The following is a 20,048-nucleotide window of genomic DNA, read 5'->3' as shown; positions in this document are numbered from 1 at the left end:
GCGCAAACAAGCACAAGAGACAACAACAGCAGGACAAGACCACAGAAAAAGGAATCAAGAGAGGAGCAGTAGAGCGATTCAAGCAAAGAGCAGAGTATTTAATCTATTACGAAATGCAAGGGGATTCTGCTCTGTACCAAGATTAACCAGAAGCAGGTTCCATGCCCTAGAGGGATGCACCGGGAACGAGCGACCGCTGCCACTGGTACGCTTAACTCTAGAGCAAATCCGTTTGAAAGTACCGGCCAACATAGTTGGGCGGGAGGCCTGTTGGTTTAAACACTCTTTCAAATAAAGAGGATCATCTGGGTGCAGAGGCGCTGCAGGCCCTTCCCCTCCATCCCTTAAGCCCTAAATTGGCATCTCCACTCTGCAACCTGCAAAGGCATCAGAAGACGCTCCAACCACTGGACCCCTATCCTCACCTTGTGAACACAAATCGCAAGTCACCAAAGAATAAACGTAAGGCTGCTAATGAAGAAATACACAACTCCTGTCCCATGAACTTCAAGCCCCACAGAAAGCGGCCACCTTGGTGGGCAGCTGCCCACCCGTTTATGTAGGATATAGGAACTTTTAAGTATATATGTGGCTCAGGGTGCTGACTGTAATGTCTGTCCACATCCCAACAGACAGAGAAGTAGGTCAATACTACAAAGAGAATATTCTTACAAACCTTTCTTGGTTATTTTATCATTCAGCCATAGCTGTGTGAGGTTCTGGGTTGCCTTTTGTTGATTCACAATAACTTTTATGTTTTGTAAGCTTTCACTTTGATATGTAAAGCCAAGCAAGTGTCAATTACGGTTCCCGTTCCAATGGAAATTTGTGATTTCTTGTACCAGCGGTCTTGCTTTGATAAAGTATTCTGGTAAAAGTGAAACAAAGATATAATAAAAGAGAAAACATCTGATATATTAAGATATTTTATTTTACAGAAGGTGTGAGAAACAAAATAGATTAAATCAAACAATGAAATAGTAAAAAAATATATATACACTTTATCATAAAGTGGCTACTTCATATTTAAAAAATGTCACAACAGAATGACCATCAAAAAGCATGTACAAATAAATACAAAAACATTTTTAAGCCTGGCACTTAATCAAAATTGCATAGTAACATTGGAATTGCTGACATACCCTTGAGTAGAATGCAACTGTAAAACATTATTTGGAAAATACCAAAATGGAGTTCCTTTATTTTCAAAAGTTTACTTCAACCTATTGGTGGATTTTCATTATATTAAAAGTACTGCTATTTTTCCAAACTCTGCAAGTACAATCAACCTGTATTAAGAACTAGCAAGACTACAGCCAAGAGGGGTGCACTGTACAAAGAGTATTCATGGAGATATTCAACACAAAACTCTGTACATGTTGTAAATATATGTCTTCCTACTATTTTAGAATGTCTATGGAACTAAATTGTTTGGTATTACAATCTATAGACTTCGACACGTGGCTGCTGTGGGATAACAAAGAAGTAAAGATAACACCTTTGCTTAAAGATTCACTTAAAGATCAGTTTTTCGATTGCAATACCTGTAGTTACCAATAGTTTATTGAAGATGGACCCAATAACTGGTGGATTCATTAGAAAGTAAAGGCAATCCTCCTTTAAGCCAACCAAGATGATAATCCAGCAATGAATAAAACAAACTTATTTTTTATTTGGTAAATTGGAAAAAGCCAGCCATCAGGAACTGCGTAAACCTTCAATGCAGGCTTTAGCCAAGTATTTGGATAGGGTGAAGATGCACGATTGTAGTGTTTTAAATTAAGCCAAAATGCCAACGGCTTATTCAGTAGCTTACTGCAAAGTACATTCCAATCTAGGTCTCATGAATATGTTCCTCACATAGCAACAGTTATCTTTGCTTAGGGTGTGAGGTGTTTGGTAGGGAACATTTTAATAGGGTTTCAAAGGAGTGAATCAAGGACAAATTAAGTGGAAATGTTTGGCCCTTATTAATTAAGGCGCAGAGATATTTGGGCAATAGGTCAAGGGGATTTTAAATTGATGACAGTAGCTTGTGAAGAAGCCCAACAAAGTATTATTGTATATGTCCTGAATTTCAGATCATTAGTGCGATTTCACAAATTCTCATTTAAATATAATTGAAAAACTGATACAAGATTTTGTCATAGTGCTAGAGGAGGACGTGCACAGTAGTATAAAACTGCTAGGTTGAAGAAGTTGCTTTCATTTTGGAAAACAAATGTTTGACAAAGCAATTCAGAGATGCTGAAATGAACAGCTTAACAATTTAGGACAAGTGCTTTTTTAGCAGTGGGAACGTTTGTTTTTATTTAGCACATTTTTTTGCTAATTTAGCATACTTTGTAAAATCTTGTTGCAGTACAAGTAAACAAACTATCTTGAAGGCCAGGAATATTTCAGGAAACAAATTATGGCGAAAGTAACCAGAGTTCCAATAAACTTCCCAAAAAAAGATGAAACTCAGTTTAGCTCTGTAAATTAAACACACACATATATGATCTTCTGAAAGAAATAACATACAATAAATTGTCCTCTCAAGTAGTATACCAATGCACCACTTTCAATGCTTTTTTGGATTAAGAGTTGAATAGAAAGATGTTTGCAGAATATTGTTTAAAGCATTAAAACAAACAGTTTTATGTAATATAAAAAAATAAAAATAAAGTTTGATTTGATCCCTTTCTAGGGTTCCTTAATGATAAGGGATCAATGAGGAAAAAATTATGATTTAGTGCTAAACCATTTTCTGTACAGTGCAATTCATATGGCAACAATATTTAGCCCAAAAGGTAATCAGTTACTTTTACTTTTCTTAATTTGGATTCACGTAGAGCCATACTGAAAACATTGGGGAAATCTTATTTAACCCCCAAGAAAAACTCTGTGCTGAAAAGTTTAATTCTAGGCAAAGACAGAATATTATACAAACTATTTTTCAGGCTATTTGATAAAAACTGAACTTCAGTCTAATACCAGCTGATCCATGCCATCTGTATACTGCAGGAACTATAAGTATCATGCTCCAAAATACATTCTATCACATTCTTTTTACATACTTTGTTTCCTTTAATTATAATGCTGAGTATAAACATAGAACCACACAGGATTAACTGGAAACAAATTCATGTCCCAGCCACTACACTCAAAACTGTGCAGTATTGTTTGCGAATTACACTATTGGACTATTACCCAAGTGATCAAATCCTACATTACACAAATTCCACTAGGTCCATCTGGCCTTGACCAAGATACATATTCCCATCCAGGCAAATGCATTGTAGTTGTTTTTCTGCAACATAGGTGTGCTTATCCACTTTATAAGGTCATCACGTGTACTATTGACACAAATGGAAGAGAACATGCGAGCGATGTCTTGCAAACATATCCACTACTGGTTTCTCATCCAAGCAAATGCTGCCTTCTCAAATTGTCACTGCATTTGGCCTCTTTTTTTGGGTTCTTCCGGTAAACACTCCTAAAGGAAAGAATGTATAATTTTCAATTACAATTCAGTTTGCGTCTTTGACATTATATAGAATCCAAGTTAACTATGTAAGAAAACAAAAGGCTTGATGGGAATGTTTGGTTAGTAAATGGCAACTTTTAAAACATGTTTTACAATGCACAGATCAGATGTTCAGTATTGCATTGGGAAAATAAAATGAATGGTCCCCCTCACTGCTGCTCTCCCCTATCCCACCTATGCCGATCCTCACATCTCTACAATGACAATCCCGATGCCAAACCCCGCCTGTCCCCTCAGGTCTGTTTCAAAGCCTTTAAAAAAAAAAAATGTAACTCTTACATCCACCACCTCCATTTTACCCGAATCATTGTCACAGAAGCATGAAAGTTGACATGACCCTCAGACTCTTGCATGCTTGCCACCTTCTCTCTCCTCTCATCAAGAGAAAGGTGCTGGTGTTATTTCATAATCTCTGCTTCTTCTGCTTGGCACCCATTTCCACTGAAATCCCAGTTATTTTTTTGGTCACTTCAAACTTCTCAAAATGACCAATGCTCACAAACTTATTTATTTGTTTATTTATAGTTTATACAGCGCCTAAAGCCCCATAGGCATCGGGGCGCATAACAAGAACACAATACAAATGAACATATAAACACGGGACGGTGAGACCCTACCTAAAGAGGCAGCTAGCTAACCTAAAAAGTCCTCCTCTCACTTAAAAAGGAATGTTTTCAGATTTTTTCTGAAAGTTACATAGTTGGGCTCAAGTCTGAGCCTTCATGGGAGGTTATACCATTTATGTGCTGCTAGCACTGGGAGAATGCTCTCCCCAATCCTTTTGCGCATCTGTGGGGTAGGACTGAGATCTGGCCAAGGGATTCTGATCGGAGGGCGCACCTAGGCACTTAGTGAGTGATATTTTCCTTCAGGTACGCTGTGCTTTCCCGTAAAGGCACCTGTGGACCAGCATCATATATTTGAACTGTATCCTGTCCTCGACAGTCAGCCAGTTAAGTGCCATTCTGTCAGCAGTGATGTGATCGCTTTAGTTTTCCTTTTTATGATTCTCACTGCATTGTTTTCAATGACTTGACATTTTCCCATGCAACGCTCATTTGCGCCCAGTAATAAGGCGTTACCGTAGACAAGTCGACAAAGAGTGGTGGCCGTCGCAATGATTCTGGCGTTCTCTTTGCTAAGATAGGGTTAGATAGCTCTGAGGAGACGTAGAAGATACTGACATTTCTTGTTGAGATTCTGGAGCTAGGCATCTGCGCCCACTGAAACCTCAAACACAAGTCCCATGGTCTTCACCATCCCTGAGACCTGAATAGAGGTGTCTTTGATGAGGAATTATTCATATTCAGGTCCCAGTTTGGCTTGAGCCAGCTGGAACCCGAAGATCATCATCTCAGTTTTATTGCCACTGAGGCACATCCAGTTCTTCTGCATCCATATCTCAATGATGTTATATATTGTTGCCACATTAGTGCTATCCTCAGAGTAGTTGCCACTTTGTCCCCCCACCAACATGGGTGTCAACCACGTAGTTCGTAAAAAAGGCTCCAGTGTTTGAGCACAAAGCAGAGACACTTGAGGTAGAGGTTGAACAGAAGGGTGGACAAACTATCGCCATGCGGCACGCCACATAGAATGGGTACCTCTTTGGAGAATTTTCCTCCGTGGTGTATTTTTGATCTTCTATTAGGAACGATGCCAGCCATCTGGTGGCTGTTTTCGAACAGTTTGCCACCTTCTCCAGTGCCCATTGCAGTTGCTAGTAGTCCAACAGGTCAAATGCCGTGCCGAGATCCAGGAGTGTAAGTAGGCCCGTCTTGCCCATATCCAGAATACTAAGCATGTGTGTTTGCAAGTCTAACATTGCTGTTTCCGTACTATGTGGTGTCTGGAAACCTGACTGTTGGCTATGTAGTATGTTATTTGACTAAACATATTCTTGCAGTTGCGAGGTGGCCATCTTATCCATCACTTTGAGTAACAAATTACTGTCGGTGATAGGTCGCATATTTCCAGTATCCTTGTCATTTAAGCCAGGTTTTTTATTTTTTTTACCAATGGCGTGATGGTTACTGTTTTGATGTTTTTAGGTATTATTCCATCTCTGAATGATGCATTCACCATTTTAGTAAGCAGGGGTGTGAAAATAACTATTTTCAAGTATCATTTTTGGGGGGGGATGACCTTTTCATCACATGGTGTGGGCTTCATGGAGGTCAGCACTTTTGTCATGTCCTCTGATGTAATGGGGTGGAAATTGAAACTTCCTTGTTGTGTCAACATGGCTGGTCATTTGAAGCTATTTGAGCTGCTTTATGTTGTCCCTTGCTATCTTGTTTTGTTAGCAAAGGCCTCCTGGGCTTGCCCGACTCAGATCTAGAACACACACCTCTTCGACCCTTCCCAATTCAGGCAATAAACAAAACAGCACCAAACCCAAACCTGCCATTCATCTCACTCACACTATACCACCTACTGACCAGATCACTCCCTGCCCGAACGCCTCCTCCCCTCGCACCCTCATCAAAAACCCATGCCATACCACCGAAACAATCAAAGGTGCACTCATTAACGCGAGATCCTTAGTCGCCCATGCCTTAGATATAACCGACATCTCCCTCAATGAACTTGATTTCATAGCTATTACCGAGACCTGGCACCACCCAGCCTCCGGCCCTGCACTAGCGCTAGCTATACCCAATGACTATACTATCAACCGCGTAGACAGACAAAAGGCCAAAGGCAGAGGAGTAGCCATTATCGCAAAAAGCTCCCTCAACATAAGGCACATACAAAACCAATCCCTCCCATCCGCAGAATAACTCACCATCAAACTATCCACAACCCACACAAGCACAATCACCACCCACCTCATTTACAGACCGCCAGGCCCCATACTATCCTTCAAAGAAGGCATAGCTCTCTTACTCTCTAACAATACCAAACCCAACTCACGTCTACTCATCCTAGGCGCTTTAATCTAGGTCTCAATGACGAGAAAGATGACAAAGCAAACACCATCGCCAACACCATCTCAGAATTAGGACTCACCCACCACATCTTGCAACCCACACACAACAAAGGTCGCATCCTTGATTGCATAGCTGATCTTAATTGCAATACCACCATCCTCTCCAAAACACCATGCGCCTGGACCGACCACCACCTCATCACTTTCACCAGCCTCCACCTAATGCTCCATGCACACTCACAAGAAATAACAAAAACATCACAGCAGAGAAACTCCTCCCTCTACTCCAACCTATCAGCGACTTTTCACCCACCACTACTAACCCCACTGAACTAGTAGAGCTCTACAATACAACTATTCTTAAGGCCATAAACACTGTAGCACCACTTAAGCTACGGAAAGCCAAACCACGCGCACATCTCAATTCTTGGTTCACCCCTGAACTAAAAAAGCTCTGCAAAACCAAAAGACAAGCTGTATTAGAATGGAAACAGTCGCCATCCACCAATAATAAGACATCCTACTCACTGGCCTCCAATATCTATAAGTCAGCAATCATCCAGACTAAAAAAAACATGTATAATGAAAGAATCTGCAACGCCAAATCCAATACCATAGAGCTCTTCAACATCCTGAGAGACCTCGAATCCCCCTCACCCATTCCAGATACATGTAACAAAGAAATCTCTTGGTGTACGAACATACAAGAAGCTCTCCTAGGCAAAATTGCCATGTTACAAGCCAAAATCGAGTCTAAGAAAGAATGTCTCACCTTCGCTGATAACACCACCCCCTCCAATCACACCCACACCCCACAAAGGGATGACAATAAGGTATTCGATTTTTCCACCATAACTACCAAAGAGGTTGAAGAAATAATCAACTCGCTGAAACCCTCCAAATGCCAAGGCGACATCTGCCCGGCCCCAGTCATCAAAGACGCAGCCAAACATCTTGCTCCTTTTATCACATCCCTCATTAACTCATATTTCACATCCAACATAGTGCCTAACAACCTTAAGGACTCTTGGGTTCTTCCCTTACTCAAGAAGCCCACCCTAGACCCAAGTGTCCCTACTAATTATAGACCTATCACGACTGTACCCTTCCTCCTAAAAATCCTTGACAGAGCTGCCTACCTTCAGATACAGAACCACCTTGACAAAAACAACTTACTAGGACTTAGAAAATCAGGCTTCTGCCCTAAACACGGCACCGAGACTGCACTGACTGACCTCAAGCCACAAATGGACAACATCAAAGACAAAGGCAAACTTGCACTCCTTCTCCTCCTCGACTTATCGGCCGCCTTCGACCTGGTCAACCACGACATCCGCTGCAATTATCTATCCTCTGCAGCCAAATTTTCGGACAATGCCAAAGCGTGGATCCAGTCCTTCCTGAACATCAGATCCATGAGGGTCTTTGCACCTACAGCCTCTGCCAAACCAGCCCCAGTCACATGTGGCATCCCTCAGGGCTCCTGCGTCTCCCCTACACTATACAATGTGTTTACAAAACCCCTCTTCGACATACTGGACCGCTTGGGTGTCATCTACACGAATTATGCAGATGACACTCAAATACTGATCCCATTAACAGGCGACTACTCCACAGACAACACAGCACTCAACAACATTTACTCCATTATCCAAGAATGGATGGCAAAGCACGGCCTGTGCCTCAACGATGACAAGACTGAGCTTCTTCTCCTAGGTCCCCAACCCAGACTCAACAAACTTGACAAACTCTACCAGTCATTCACCATCGACGGCAATAACATCTCCGTCTCCAACAGCGTCAAAACCCTAGGGATTTACCTCGACTCCTCCCTCACACTGACAAGACAGATCAACGCCATCTCATCCGCCACTGCTTACACTTGTAAGCTCATCAATGCCAGCAGACCTTACCTCTGACCCTCCAACTGCACCACCTTAGCTAGAGCGCTAGTCCTTTCCAAAGTCGATTATTGTAACGCTCTATACCTGGGCACCAGCCAGAAAAACATTAATAAGCTGCAAGTTATCCAAAATAACGCCCTTCGAGCAGCCCTGAACATACCCAAACATAATCACATCTCCGACGTCAGACGCTCATGCCAATGGCTATCTATACCGCAGAGAATTGAATATAAAACCCTCTCACTCACAAATGCCTATCTAACCTAGCGCCCAGATACCTATCCGACAACTTCACTCACCACACCCCATCTCGTCCAACCAGATCAGCTCAAACACACTGCTTAATAATAATAATAATAATAATAATTAGGCATTTATATAGCGCTACGAACCCTCAGGTATCTGAGCGCTGCTTATTATTACCCACGGTGTGTGGTGCTCATTTATCGACCTCGGAAGGATGAAAGGCTGAGTTTGGCCCTGCCGGGATTCGAACCTGCGTTAACAGGCTCTGCACAGGTGTCAAAGCGAGTGCTCTACTCGCTGTGCCACTTGACCAGCTTAAATATCCCCTGATACAAACTCCAAAAAGCAGGAGGCTCTAGCTTCCCTGTGCTTGCCACTAAACTCTGGAACGCACTACCACTCGATCTTAGATCTGAACCGTCCTTTCATAGATTCAGACACAGTGCAGATGACACTCAAATACTGATCCCATTAACAGGCGACTACTCCACAGACAACACAGCACTCAACAACATTTACTCCATTATCCAAGAATGGATGGCAAAGCACGGCCTGTGCCTCAACGATGACAAGACTGAGCTTCTTCTCCTAGGTCCCCAACCCAGACTCAACAAACTTGACAAACTCTACCAGTCATTCACCATCGACGGCAATAACATCTCCGTCTCCAACAGCGTCAAAACCCTAGGGATTTACCTCGACTCCTCCCTCACACTGACAAGACAGATCAACGCCATCTCATCCGCCACTGCTTACACTTGTAAGCTCATCAATGCCAGCAGACCTTACCTCTGACCCTCCAACTGCACCACCTTAGCTAGAGCGCTAGTCCTTTCCAAAGTCGATTATTGTAACGCTCTATACCTGGGCACCAGCCAGAAAAACATTAATAAGCTGCAAGTTATCCAAAATAACGCCCTTCGAGCAGCCCTGAACATACCCAAACATAATCACATCTCCGACGTCAGACGCTCATGCCAATGGCTATCTATACCGCAGAGAATTGAATATAAAACCCTCTCACTCACAAATGCCTATCTAACCTAGCGCCCAGATACCTATCCGACAACTTCACTCACCACACCCCATCTCGTCCAACCAGATCAGCTCAAACACACTGCTTAATAATAATAATAATAATAATAATTAGGCATTTATATAGCGCTACGAACCCTCAGGTATCTGAGCGCTGCTTATTATTACCCACGGTGTGTGGTGCTCATTTATCGACCTCGGAAGGATGAAAGGCTGAGTTTGGCCCTGCCGGGATTCGAACCTGCGTTAACAGGCTCTGCACAGGTGTCAAAGCGAGTGCTCTACTCGCTGTGCCACTTGACCAGCTTAAATATCCCCTGATACAAACTCCAAAAAGCAGGAGGCTCTAGCTTCCCTGTGCTTGCCACTAAACTCTGGAACGCACTACCACTCGATCTTAGATCTGAACCGTCCTTTCATAGATTCAGACACAGTGCCAAAATCTGGTTACTGACCAAAGAAGCCTAGAACGCCCATCTATACCCTATTATCGCACCTACTGCCTGCAACCCGTGTAAATTCTGCCTTGTTTGCAATACCTTGCACATTACCTGTAACTGTTTGATAATGCTCTAAACTTTCTGTGGTGTTCACCTACGGACCATGCTGTATTATATTGTTATGTTGTAATCAATTCAAGCGCCTGGATGCCCCAGGGCCAGGCGGCGCTATACAAATAATAAACTAAACTAAACTAAACTCCTGAACTGTTTCACAATCTTCCTGGGAAGGGGTAAAGGGTGGGGATAGTCTCTTTGGTTTTTCAACAGATTTTAAGATATCAAACAGCTTGCTGGTTGAGTTAGCAGCTAACTTGATCTGATTAATAAAGCATTCTTTCTTGGCTTCGCCAATACCCTTCTTATAGAGTTTCTCGGTTATCTTCCAACTGTCCTTATTGGCCTGCAAGGGTTATTTCAGCCATCTGTCCTCTTTCCTTCTTTTTTCCCTCTTTAGTTCAGTAAGCTCAGCGTTAAACCATTTTTGATGGTTGCTACTGGTTCTGCCAAGTTTGGCCTTAATGGGTGCCAAATGCTCCACTAACTCTTGTGCGCCTTGCAGATAAGCTCTTTATGAGGTCATCACAAGTGTCACTTTCTTTTAGTTCTGCCAGGACCGTGTTTATGCATTGTTCTAACTGTGCTGTCCCGATATTCTTATAATTTCTGTTGGCTATTTTTCAATTGGGGATTTTTTAGGCGTACTATGAAAGTCACTTTGTAGTGATCTGACCAGATACACAGTGAGGATTCTATCACCTGGATGTCCAAGTTGTGAGTGACAACCCAGTCTAATTAGTTCCCTTTGGCCGTGGTAGGTTCCTCATTAATTACCCTGAAGTCAATGCCATTTAGGGCCTTCTCCAGATAGATGGCCTCTTTATCGCCGGGGTTACCCCTCCATCTGTTGAGATCTCCCAACAACATGGTGGCAGTATTTTTGCTTTTCAGGTTATTAAGTTGGTGTATGAATTCTTCTGTGAAATCCGATGTGAGTGATGGGGTCTGTATACCACGATTATGTTAATGCAACTATTGTCTGGAGGGGTGTGCTTAAGGTGTAAGACCTTGCAGCCGATGCATGTGGTTGTGGCGGGGAACATGTGGATTGAGTCCCTGGCTATGACTGCCACTCCCCCCCCCCACACCGGAGGCTCTGTTTTTGTGATAAATGGTGAAACCCTCTGGGACCGCAATAGAACACGACGTCGGGCCAATGGGATCTTGGAGCCATGTTTCAGTAAGGAATAGTAGGTCTAGGTCCTCTTCCAAAATGAAATCATGCATACATTGCGCATGTTTATTTAATGATCTGGTGTTAAGTAGGCAAGCTTTTAACGCCTTGGGTTCTCCTCCCTTAGCTTGTGTTTTTTCTTTTTGTGGTGTTTTTTTCTTCCTTTGTTTTGGTTGTTTTTGTGGTTTGCTCCGGTATTCAATATATTTAACCGGCACTGTCTGGTCCACGTGCTGTGCATCCAGCGTCTGTTTTCTGTCCTCCGCCATAGCATTAAGTGCAAAATGGTGCACTAGCGCCATGCGGTGTACCTGTTGCAGGTCTAGGAGAAGTTTCTCCTCCTGTGTGATGGCCATCTTACCTCTGGGGAATAGGCAAGGAATCCTCTGCTAAATGTCCTGTGATGATAGCCCTTCGTAGCCTTTGCTGCCCTGGACAGCGAGGACTGGTGAAGACCGGCTTGGCTGTGAAGCACCAGCGCTGAAGCGCCTGACGTTCCACTAAATGCCATGCTGGGGCTCCTGGGAGTTGTAGTGCCCAGGTGCGTTGCTGCATAATCAAAGTAACTCCCTGCTGATGTGGCACGGGATTACTGGTATATACCAAAGCATACAACATGCTCCCCCACACTCTCCTTAAACCATCTACAAAACGAAAATCTAACCCGATTCAATGGGTACCTTTCAATACCAAATCAGTACTTCTTCATGTTGTATGCACAGCTTGCAGATTCCATTGAATTGCCTTTCTGGAGTTCAGTTTGAACCACGCAGCTTCCAACGAAGCCCATTCCTCTGCTCACACCTTCACTCCGTCGGACCCAGGCCTTCAACTGCTGATCTTCCCAACCTCCAAAAGGCAAGGGCAAACATGCACCATAACTTGCAGCACTGGCACAAAATGTCTTTTTCTTGCTTACTAGAAGGAATAATTGTTTCCAGTACTACTCAGCCAAGTACAACTATTACACTAACCTCACCTCCTCTCATCCTAATCTATGCAAAACCCTAGTCAATACCTAACAGGGTCGACTTCTAACTGCGCATTCTCATCCTCACTCTCAGCTGAGGAAATATCCAGCTACTTTTAATAAATTAAATCTTTGACACAACACCTGCCTTCTCGAACTCTTCCTAACTTCTCGCCACTACCCCTACCTTTACGCACATCTTACCATCTGACTTCCCACCAATCACACCGGCTGAGGTAGCGCCTAAAGTACTGCCACTGACATTTGTTTTCTCGGTTGAGACACAAAGTTCCCTTTTCGCTAATGTGATTAGCCGCATATTGCCCACAGAGCTCACTTTGCCTCCTCCCACACTGCTCTGCCAAAAACAGAAGGGATAACGGCATGTACAACTGTGGCTGCCGTCATGGAAAGCATGACTCCAGCCACTGCTGTACAGTGTATGCCAAAATATGTATTGCCTTTAATTCCCTGACCGTGCATTTTTTACTCTTTCTATAATTTAAGGGGAGTTGGATATTTCTGTGGTAAAAGCATTTCAATATTTTCCAATTACCTGGATTGTGTAGAAAAAAAGAAAAAAAACGGATCTTATTAATATGCAACTGTTCTCATTCACAAAATTCGTTTAATTTATGAATGACCACAAGGAGGCAGGGTTGAGATTTAGAAATGGCAGGGTGCAGTTTTGTTTTCATATTACCCTATGCTCGAAATATGGATCACAATCTTGAGGGGAACTGTAGATCAGCAGTGTTTGCCCAGTCAAAGGCAACATTTTCCTAATGGTTTGATTTCATGGCATTTACTGACTGACAAACATTTCCAATGAGGAAAGAAAAAAGTACTATGTCCAAATCTTACTCTCAATTAAAGTATCCTTCAGACTGCCAACCCCTCCTGTGCTCCAGCTGACATATTTGCCTCCTAAATGGTCAAGGCGTTAGCCCACCCCATCTGCTTTCACTTTTAACTTATATCTTACCAACTAGTTTCAAGGTGGCCCACTGTCCTACCCATTTTGAAAACGCACACCTCTGACCCAAATAAGACAGCAAACTATAGACCTTATGTCTATCCTCCCTCACTATTTTAAATATGTCAGATGTGTAATCTTCAACTGCACAAAGGACTACCTGGAAGCCAAAGGACCCAGTGACACACTCCAATCTTGATTCCGCAGGAGACACTCCCACAGGGCCCACATATACCCACATATCCAACTCAATCAATACCGCTGGTCACAGTCATCCATCCTCATTTCTCTTGATTGGTCACGTTTTATACAGTTGACCATTTCTCCCTCCTCGAGGCTGTCTCATATCTTGGCTTTCAGTGGCCCAATCTTGCCTGGGTGGCTTCAACCTTGGCAAATAGCTACTTTTCCATTTATTGCAGTGTCACCTCCTCCACCAATACCACTGTCACACCATCACCAAGGGTAGCACAATGGTCTGCCATTGGCCCTCTACAGCTCACTTTACACCTCTTGGCAAACCTACCTCCTCCTTTGGATTTTCTTATAATTTATTTGCAGATAATCTTCAAATCTGTTCCTTCACGCCTGAGCTGTCCTCTGTAATAAATAACTGCCGAATTGACAACAATTTATGGATGACAGTGCGCTGCTTGATACCTGCGTTTCCTAACACTGAAGTGATTTTCCCCCCAGCCTACAATGCAACATCTCTTATTAGCTCTTTATACTTTCCCCCTGATGACCTGCATGCCACATCCACCCCATCCCTCACCAAGCTTGGCAATCTAGGGCTCTGTATTTACCGCAAACTCCTACAATTCACAACCTCCACATCTACAGTTGTCAGGCTTAACCTCCTGAACATCTGTAAAATCCATCCACCACATTACCTTTGTATCATACCAAAATCTGACGGCCACGCTGGTTTTCAAAAGGCTGAATTACTACTATAGCAACCTCAAAGGACTAGCCCTCCCGGGCCCACTGTAAAGTATTGAACCTTGCTATATGTGACCTCTGCAAACTAACCAGCAATGGCACAGCTTCAGCCACCGATATCCAAGTTATATTGCATTTGTAGATCACCTTCTGCCATAGGTTATAGCGTTAAAGCATGAAAAAGAAAGGGAGTGTCGCTATGCCAAAAAAAAGAGAGCTAAAATGGGGGTCATTTAAATCCTGGATCTCCCCTGAATAGCTCTATATACGAGCAATAAATGCTAGGTTCAATTATTGGAAAGAAGAAAAATATATATAAATACTTTTAATGCAATGTACAATCGTGAGACATTTTTCACATAACAGACATTTTTTAAATATATATAGTATAATGTGTATCAAGCATTTAGACAAGTGAACAATCAACAATAAACTAGCAAAAAAGCAACAACACACAATACTTTTTCGTAATTTTTTGAACATAATAAGCAAATTTGTGCGGGTTGACATACACAAAACTTCGATCTGTTATCTAATCACAGAAGGAAATGCACTAGGGTCAAGAACCGGTGGAGTCAAAAGAGTAACAATTATGTAAACCAATGAGAATTTGAATGGCTGAAAACGCAGTGGGGGAAACTGTTCCAATGAGGCGAAAGGATGTGTTGGTAGAAAGGAAAAAAGTCCCAACACTCCCCTCACGTTCTAGCGTTTCGGCAGAGGCTGGTCCCAAAAGGATAAAGGATCAGTTTTAATGTTCCGCCTTCTTCAGGGCTGATGAGTTCTGGACGGTAGAAAGAAAAAAACATCCAGTATAAACGGCGGAGCCGTGGAGCTTCCGAGAGGGAGCGTGAACAGCTGCGCTGTCCGGTTCCAGGCGGGTCTGTTTCAGTAAGCCGCAGTCAGCCGCGGGCGAGGCAGCCGTCAGCTGTGAGTCTAGTGTATCGAGTACGCTTCGAAGGTGAAAAGCTAACTCCGAAAGATGCAGTAGGTTATAGCGTTGCCAGTCATCGAGGCAAAGGAGTATGATAGAACATTCAGTAGTTTTAGGGAGCAACAAAGTCGGGTATATAGTCCCTCACGCAAAGGCATAAGAAGGAAGAACTGGAGGAGCTATATGTAGGAATTGACCAAATTTATCGTGGCACTCAGCTCTATTCTATGTGTCACTGCAGCAAAAGGAGCGAGATAGCTGAAGAGAGGTGTTCGCTGCACTAAGGGGCATCTATGGAATTTACTCACCACACGTGAACCTGGCCATGTTGAAGCCATGCCCAAGAAAATACAGATGACAAAGCCCTTCCACTTACTTCTCTAGACCACCAACAATATTTAGGAGTTGCATTTAAAAAATCTGAATTTGCCAATTTTGCAACAGCTCCCCGAAAAGCGAGCAAAATAACTTTGGTTTCTTTTATTTGGGGGTAGTGGATAGGGATGGATCAGCTTATGGATGCTGTCCAGCAAAGAGAAATCCCTCCTTTCACGAACCTTCCACCTACTGAAGGGTAAAGTTACCCTCTTGACTATTAAGAGACCATGGACCATACAATCTCCTAATACATAATGTGGCTCAAAATGTTATCTTGAAACGCTGATAAAATGTATATGTTGGTAGGGTTTTAAGAAGGGTGTGGCCAGCTCGGGCACCATGTAGAATGCATCTCAGCTAACTCCGATGGACGCCAGAGGCAGTTACACCCCTCCGCTCTAACCCCAACCATGAGGAAAGTCAAATCCCAGTGTAGGGGACAAGGGGAAACCAGCAGGCCAGACCACAAGGAAGGTCAAATACCAGTGAAATGGACAGGGTGGGTGAGGGGGTGGTGTCTCCAGGCATCTAGTCATAAGGTTTCCAAGGTAGATGTTATTGGTGGGAATCTGCATCTGCAACCCTACAGTCCCCTTACCTGCACTTATTAGACACCCGTTGCCTGCGCTTAACTCTTGCACTTGCCACCTGCTGGCCACACTATTGGTTGTGATCCCGTGTTCAGCACTTTCCATTCCTCCCCTGCCCCTTGCACTGTTCCCTTTCCCTTTCCCGCTCCCCTGCACTTATGTCACTGGGCCTAGTAAGATTGTCGTCTTGTCCTCCCTTGTACCCCTCCCTTGCCTCGTCGTGCTTTGAAACACTTGTGTATAGGCGCGCTATAAATAAATATCATAGCATTTGTCTCATCTACGTCCTCCTCCCCAACAACCAGAATTGGTTTAAATGGGATCCTCTCCACCCCAATAGCAATAACTAGAAGAACTCAGCAAGGCGGTCTCCTTTTCCCCTCGTTTGTTTGCCCTGATGGGGCACCTGGTGCAGATAATCAGAGCAAATCCTAAGATTACAGGCATTCCCATGCAAAACTACAGTGCATAAGATCCTATGATACGTGGACAATATCCTGCTGAACCTTACGAACGTAATAGAAGCCCTGCACAAATTCCAAAAGGTGTCCAGATTGAGCGGAAATGGAGCAAAATCTCATGCACTTGGAATGGCACTGCCACAAACAGTACAAGACAACAGAAAAGAGGTTTCCCTTTAAACAATCCTCCAAATCCTTAGACCACTTTGAGATCTCAAAGACACCAGACCTCAACGCTCTTTACAAGGCTAACATAAACCCGCTGTTTAAAAGAGTTGAAAGACGACTTAACTAGGTTGACTCAGGAGCTCTCTTGGCTAGGACGAATATCAGTAGGGAAAGTGAATTTACTTCCCAGAGGTATATGCACATGCCAAGAGCTGCCCATAGAATACCCAGTGAAAGTCACCGACTCGCTACAAGAAAACATTTCAAGATTTGTATGGGATAAGAGACGGCCATGAAGCTCTGCGAAACTCATGGCTAGGAGGATGTCAGTGGGAGGGCTAGGCATGCCGGATATGAAACCGGTATGTCTTGGCCCCACAGATAGCTACAATACTATAATGGGGTGATTTGAATCTTCCACCACATTGGCTAGCACTATCGTAAGACATTATCAAAACCACATATGAAACTCTACACCTACTTGGCTATGCAGTAAGGAAAGATAAGGGTACACCTCTCACAGAAATTAGAGAGGCACTGGGCATGTGGTATAGAGCCAATAGGCTGTGGACGGAGACTAGTAGCCTTGGGCCCTTATCCAAGATATTTGGGAACCCAGAAATAACCTGAGGAATGGTCCCACTCACCCCCAAGCATTTAGAAGGTGCATATACAAAGGCCTTTCACTGTTGGGTCTGTTTTGGGCCAACAAAGCACCTCTAGATTTTGAGACAGGCAAAAGTATGCATAACGACCCTGAAAACGAGAAGTTCTGGTATACCCAGATACAGCATTGGACTATGAACCCTAGAATTAAAATAGCAATGCAGGCCACTGAGTTCGAAATAACTTCAGCGAGTGGACTAGAGAATAAGCAAATCTCCTTTATATATACACTGCTCAGATGAGGAGTTGAAAACACCAATTCCTTCAGACTACCGGGTGAATATTTGGACCAGGCTGCACAAATCATCTCGATGCGCCGCTAACAGGTAATGCGCGCACAAAGTATACATCCGCTAGAACCTCACCCCTGAGCGTATACAAAAGATCTCCACAGATTGTCCTGGCCTGTGTTGGAGAAACTGCAGCGAGGTGGGAACATTCGCACACATGTGGTGGCAATGCCCAAAACATTTCGGAAAGAATTTCTATCCAAGATCATAGATGAAATGGATATAATGCTGCTGTACAATCCGATGGTGGTGCTTTTGGGAGATTTGGCTGGGGGGGGATATACCAGATGACCGGAGTAACTGCCAAGGTAATCACTCACCTCCTCACAGACGCCAAGCAACAAACTGACAGGATAATGAGGGCCCAATCATTAACACCCGGTAGATAAAGGTTTGGTACATTTTGGCTCATGAGAAACTGACAGCACTTTCTTTAAACCGATTTCACAGAAACATGTGCAGGTACGGGCACCATTTGTGAATTAATCTCATGGCCACTTATTTTTACTAAAACCTTACTGGCATTGAAAACGTTTGATTACAAACAAGTATGCACAACAATTATTCTTTGGAGTTCTCAATCTCCCAGTGTGGTGTAATTGACCCTGGACACTAAATAGAGAACACTAGGATACACATTTAAACAAGACTTGAATGAGAACTCGTTCTGTTGCAATTGTTATTGCAGAATAGCATTTCAAAATGTCCGATAACATCCCCTGCAACCATTTCAACCCCCTTTGTTTAATTTATTCCTTTCTGTTTTGTACAGCTGCTTTACTCTCATGTTGACTATGCAAACTTTTACTGTTTTTCACCGGAAATGTTTGAAAAACAAAAGTATATAAAAAAAAAAATGTTCACCAAAGCTCTAATGTGTCCCTTGGCCGTTCACGAGAATGCCATTTAATCTTGTTTTTGCTTGAAATTCTGGGACTTGAAATTTCCCTAGCTTTCAAATACTAAAGAAAAAAACATTTCTAGAATCTACAGGACTGGATGGCTTTCTCACGCAGAGCCATGGCAAACTTGAGAGCTAGTTTTCTCCAGTGGTGAAAGTGGATTCCCAGGCTTGCAATTTATCAGCACAGATCTTGGTACCTTCGAATTCCGGAACTTAACAGTCTGTTTGGTCCCAGACTGGTCAAGTTCAGTTGGACTTGTGATGTGCATGTGTAAATATGTATTTCGTATTTCCTTGTTAATGTGCAAAAACATTGCATTATTCCCAACCGCAATGAGTGTTTCAATATGATAGTTTGTAAATTCATGCTGCATATATTTACTGTATGTAAATGCTTGAATTAAGGTAATTATGTTAATCATTTATACTAGTATGACTTTAAAAAAATGAAATAAAACATTGAATCGTATATCATCCAGGAGTAGTAGAATAATGTTGACATTGACCGATGCAATTTGAGAATTGTGTACATTATGTATGTACAACAGGAACACTGTATCCCCAGTTCCTTGTTATAGGGGGTCCTCTTTGGTATATAGTAGTTTCGTAGTCCCTGAAGGTGTCTCCCTATCTAGTCCACAGGGATTCTGTCATCAAGGTGGCCAGGATATGGCCATCGCTTTTGGATTGCAGTTCCTGGGGTGGACCAGTGCGGAAGGATCACCTTCATGGGGGGCTGTGGGTGGGGGGGTATGAGGGCACACCAACAGGTGAGGCGTGGTATCCACCTTCTTTCAACACCTATTCCCTATCTAAGACATTCAAAACCACTGTCCCCCCACCCCTTTTCCAACACAGAGAACGGACTAACACCAGAGCCGTTTATCTGACATGTCACAATACAAGGGTCAGGCAAAGTCAGGCAATTGATCAGAACCACACACACACACACACACACACACACCTGATGGCCCTTTCCCTTCCCCACAGGGATAAAAGGTGACGCGAGAGAGCACAGGAAGAGCACGTCAGACAGCACAATGGCACAGCTAACCAGGCACGGCAGTTCCAGAAAAGGAGAAAGGCAGCAGGGATCGAGAGAGTGGCGAGTAGAGAAGTGACCTTGCCCTTTCCGTCCCAGGACCACGGACCAGTCGTGGAAGAGGACATAAAACCGCGAACAACAGCACAAGTGTCTTGCAGCAGATGTCAACAACACACGGGGAAAACCTACGCTGATAAGCAGGAATGAGGGAGAGTCCTGCATCCGTGGTACCGGCCTTGACTCTGAGAGATGGAAAGCCAAGCGGTTCATCACAGACGGTGAGTCAAAGGGAATGCCGATAAGAACCGAATTGTGTTAAATGAAAATCATAAAGTGGCAATTTT

At 43.3% G+C, this 20,048-nt stretch overlaps 1 protein-coding gene across 4 annotated transcripts in view; it reads right to left on the bottom strand.

The window, feature by feature from the left end:
• Nucleotides 1–910: 910 nt before the first annotated feature.
• Nucleotides 911–20,048, bottom strand: part of LOC138453513 (centriolar coiled-coil protein of 110 kDa-like) — a 981,554-nt gene continuing 962,416 nt past the window's right edge. For all 4 annotated transcript variants that reach the window (XM_069606425.1, XM_069606427.1, XM_069606428.1 and 1 more), the window contains one exon: nucleotides 911–3,478. In XM_069606425.1, coding sequence (XP_069462526.1) covers nucleotides 3,426–3,478 — 53 coding nt within the window. In that variant the 3' untranslated portion in view covers nucleotides 911–3,425. The remainder of the gene's footprint in view (nucleotides 3,479–20,048) is intronic.

Source organism: Ambystoma mexicanum, chromosome 4p (genome assembly GCF_040938575.1).
Source record: "Ambystoma mexicanum isolate Mex_15411 chromosome 4p, UKY_AmexF1_1, whole genome shotgun sequence".
NCBI lineage: Eukaryota > Metazoa > Chordata > Amphibia > Caudata > Ambystomatidae > Ambystoma > Ambystoma mexicanum.
Note: the sequence above shows the minus strand (reverse complement) of the source record. Positions and strands in the feature narration are given on the sequence as shown.